We start from the raw sequence: 4,243 nt of genomic DNA, 5'->3' as shown, positions 1-4,243 counted from the left end.
ACCTGTGATGTGCGGGTGCGCGAGCAGATGACGCTCCACCTCCAGAGCACTGATTTTGAACCCCCCGTTTTTGATGATGTCTACCGAGGTGCGGCCCTTGATCCAGTAAACGCTGTCTTTGTAAGCTGCCGTGTCTCCTGAAAAGCAAAACAGGCTCCATCAGAGGCCGTCCCCTTACTTCTCCTCTGCCTTTCCTGCCCCGCAGATGTGACGCTCGGGCGATGCTCCGGGCAGGCGCTGAGCCCGGCTGCCTCTACTGACACGTGGGGAGAGCCATGCTCAGCACGACGGTCACGAGCATCTCTGCAGAGACCCCAGAGATGGGGTGTCAGCCTTCCCCACGCCACAGCCTGCTCCTGGGGACGTGCAGAGGGGAGACAGCCATTGCTTTTCTGTGGAGGAAAAGGGACGAAGGCGGCCGTGCACCCAGAAGTCCTTTAATATGGAAGCATGGAAAATAGGAGCCATCACTGCAGGTGGGTAAGTTCCCCAGCACACCCTCAACGCGGACCACAAGACAAGCAGGCTCCAGCTCAGCCCTTTCCTCGTCTTCCTGGCAATCACCCGTCACAAAGACCTCGTATGTCCTGTCCCAGTAGGACGTGACTCCTCCTGGACCTCTGCCATCACCGGGGCCGCTCAGCCCCCATCGCATAGTCCCCAGCCTGCTCACCCGTGCCAGCGACGGGACATGTGCCTCCAGCAGCCTCCAAAACCCACACCGGGTCTTTCCTAGCAGCTCCGGCGCTGTGTACATGCCCCGATCACAGCCACCAGCCCCTGCCATCCCCTGGAGCAGCCCTTGCTCTGCGGACTTCCAGCTGTTAATGCCACTGCTCACGAGGGGGGGGCTTCCCCCCCTTCTCCCTCGTGGCTACTAGTAATAAAAAAAGGTGGGGGATGACATGGGGAAGATGACTGTCCTAAGCAACACGTTGGATGCGACCTGTCCTTTCGGCAGGGGGAGAAGGCGTGTGGCAGGTGTGATCCGGTAATTAGCCGCTCGCGCCGAGGCTGAGAAGATTGAGGAGAGAGGTCATGTCAGCACAACCTGGCTAAATGCTTAACAAGCTGGTGCACTTTGATAGCTACTTAAGATGATTACTCACATCCTGCTAATAGAGCCTTTGCCAACCGGTGGGCGAGGGGGGGTGGGGGTGGGAGCTGGGGACCGCGCATTTCCATTTCAGAGCCTTGATGGCAGCACCAGGGGGGCCCTTAGCTCTCCCCTCGCGCGTCACTCTCCATCCTCTCCTTAATGATACGCGCTGCCATTGTGTCCACACACCCAGCCTGCTCCCCGCTGCGGCGTCGCTCGCAGACCGCTGCCTGGAAAGCTCAAACGTGGAGATGAGACGGAGATTGGCAGCGGGGGAAAAAGCAGCTTCCACCAAGGCAGGGTGAACTGGCACCGCTGGGGCTGCAGGGCTTCCCACGCTCGCTTGCCTCACTCTCCATCCAGGCGTATGTCCCAAATTTGGGGAACGAGGACGGTCCGGGGTCCTGGACCGCAGCATCCCTGTGGCTGGGAGCCAGGAGGACCTGCTAGTGCAAGGTGTGTAAGGAGCACGTGGGCTCCGGTAAGGGTCAAGACCTGGGGACTTTGTTGTGTGACGCAGGGAAAAGCCTCTCCACTGCACCCCAGGACCACGTGCACCCCAGTCCTCTCCTTCAGAGGTGAGGTCCCCTCTCCTCCGGGGGTCTCACCCAGCAGAAGTGAGCACACCTCCACCGTTCACATCGCTGAACCCCACCTCTGCCTTGCTCCCCTCCTTCCCGGTGCTTTTTCTGGCCCCCCAGTGCTGCACTGCAGCGCTCCCGGCACACTTCACAGCCGGGGACGTGTCCACTGTCTACGCAGCGGTACAAAACCCCATCTCCAGCTCACCTCCGGCACGCTGCAGAGTTTGCACGTCCTGCGTGCACAGGCAGTGAACTCCCAGAGATTTATGGTGTCAGAGCAATGAAACATCAGGATCGGTTCTGAAATCGGGGTTGCTCCCCAAAAGAGCTGTGTCCCTGCTCAGCTGGCACATGTCAAAATCCCGAGCAGCTCATCTTGCTCTGTTCGGCCAGGGAATGATTAATTGTTCCTGTATTTGCCTGCCTGCCTCTTGGCACTCTCCTGGATGTTGAAGGCTGTCTGGAATATTTTAAAGTTGTGGGAGAGTTTTAAACTCAGGCTCTCTGGGTGTTTGGCTGCTCGGGGTTGAAAGGAATTCATGACTGCTGTGATAAACTACCTTCTGCGCCCGGTATCACTGTGGCATGTGTGACTGACACAGGACTGGAGAGTGAACATTAATTAAAACGTGGCACTGGGGGACTGGAGAGCCACGAGCTTTCGGCAGGGAGATCAGGAGCTGCTTATTCATACAGAGAAGACAGGGAGAGGAGAGGGAATTCAGACCTGGTTCGATGACATACAGTTCCCATGTTGCTCTTCAGGATTTAAGCACACAAAAAGCTGCCACATTTGCATTTTCCCCGGCTCTGCGATGGGGAGAACGGTCCCAGGGACAGGTCCAGGGGATTGTTGGGTCCATGAGACGGACCTGGGTGGGGGCAGGAGATTTCTTTGCACTGAGGTCTCCCGCTGTGAAAGCTGAAGGGCTCTGCACTTGCCTGGACCACTCGCTCCCCTTATCTCTCCTTGCAATGAGCAAGGACTGAATTCCCATCCCTGCGTGCCCTTGAGTCTGTCGGGGAGGTGTCAGCAACGGCTGACTTCGCCGGAACTTGTTTGCAAAGCAAACTGCCAGGGCAGAGCCTGTCACCAGGGTCTTGTTTCTGCCCCGCTCCCGTCCCCCCGTGCACAGGACCTGGGCAGAGCGGGACATGCGAGTCCCAGCATTGCCCGGCCTCCGATCCCGTTTCCAGCGAGGGAAGAGTCTGTGCTTTGTTTGTGGCAGCAGGATTTCAGGGCACGTCCGTACCATAACAAAACATCGGAGCTGGCAGCAGCCTGAGCTCGTGGCACTGTGCAGAGTACCCGTCCCGGCCCTACAAGCTGTGCCGAGGTGCTGCGCTGGAGCCCGGTGGTGGAGCAGGCTCGTTAGGCTGGGCGATGGAGCAGGCTCGTTAGGCTGGGCACTGTGCCTGGCTGGCTCAGCTGGGAGGCAGCTGGAGCCAAGCAGGCTGATGGTTAGCCTGCACGAGCATCCCTGCACGGCCACCAACAGCATCTCTGCATGGCCACCAACAGCAGCCCTGCACGGCCACCAACAGCATCTCTGCATGGCCACCAACAGCAGCCCTGCACGGCCACCAACAGCATCTCTGCATGGCCACCAACAGCAGCCCTGCACGGCCACCAACAGCATCTCTGCATGGCCACCAACAGCAGCCCTGCACGGCCACCAACAGCATCTCTGCATGGCCACCAACAGCAGCCCTGCACGGCCACCAACAGCATCTCTGCACGGCCACCAACAGCATCCCTGCACAGCCATCCCCCGCCTCCCCAGCTCCGTCAGAAGCGCGGTCAGGGTCTGCTCACACCTGCCCGTGGAGATGTGCCCCACACTCAGAGAAGTGCCACTGCCAACTGCGAAATGCGCTTTTTGAAGGAGACACAGTGCCCAAGCTGTCGCCCTCCCAAATGTTCCCCACACAGCCATGGACAGGGGGAAGAGTCGTTTCAGACTGGGCACGGAGAGGGAGGGGAGAGACCCTCTCGCCGCTCACCTTCCACCCCCATGCTCCCCACAAACGCCATCGTTGCTTCTCGCGTGGATCCCTCCAGCCCCGTCAGCAGCAGGGCACGGTGGGTGGTCAGCATTATTGTTGTGATTATTGTGAGCTTCTGCGAAGAGCTCTGTAATTTCCCCCCATCTCTTTCTTTCTGTCTCCTCTCTCCCGTAAGCCGAGCATCAGGGTCTTGCTGTCACTTCCCACTCTGACAGGACGGAGCACGCTCCGGGGGACCGCCGTCCGCCGAGGACAGCCACATTACCCTCTGCCCTGCGCCATCTGCTACCAGCCGAGCACATCAGGACGGCGTGTGCGCCGGCACATCCAGCACAGTGAAGCACTTGCTGCCTCCCAGGCCAGCAGGGATTTCCTGGACCAGCGAGACTAGTTAAAAGGATGCTGTCGTTTGCTTAACGACTCTTCCCCCACATGCTGCCATTAAACAGTGCTAAGAGCATCATTTCCAAACCTGGCACTGCACCGAGGGCTTGTGGCAAAGGATGTGCTCTCCTCCCCGGGGTTCCTGACGCCGGTCCCTGCGCCTGGTGGT

General features: G+C 59.3%; 1 protein-coding gene across 1 annotated transcript in view; it reads right to left on the bottom strand.

The window, feature by feature from the left end:
- ACSF3 (acyl-CoA synthetase family member 3) overlaps positions 1 to 4,243 on the bottom strand; it is a 65,622-nt gene that overhangs the window by 4,047 nt on the left and 57,332 nt on the right. The window contains exon 7 of the mRNA XM_009889484.1: positions 3 to 137. Within this exon, the coding sequence (XP_009887786.1) occupies positions 3 to 137 (135 nt within the window). The remainder of the gene's footprint in view (positions 1 to 2; positions 138 to 4,243) is intronic.

This window comes from Charadrius vociferus, unplaced genomic scaffold, assembly GCF_000708025.1.
Source record: "Charadrius vociferus isolate BGI_N301 unplaced genomic scaffold, ASM70802v2 scaffold1897, whole genome shotgun sequence".
Taxonomy (NCBI): Eukaryota; Metazoa; Chordata; class Aves; order Charadriiformes; family Charadriidae; genus Charadrius; species Charadrius vociferus.
Note: the sequence above shows the minus strand (reverse complement) of the source record. Positions and strands in the feature narration are given on the sequence as shown.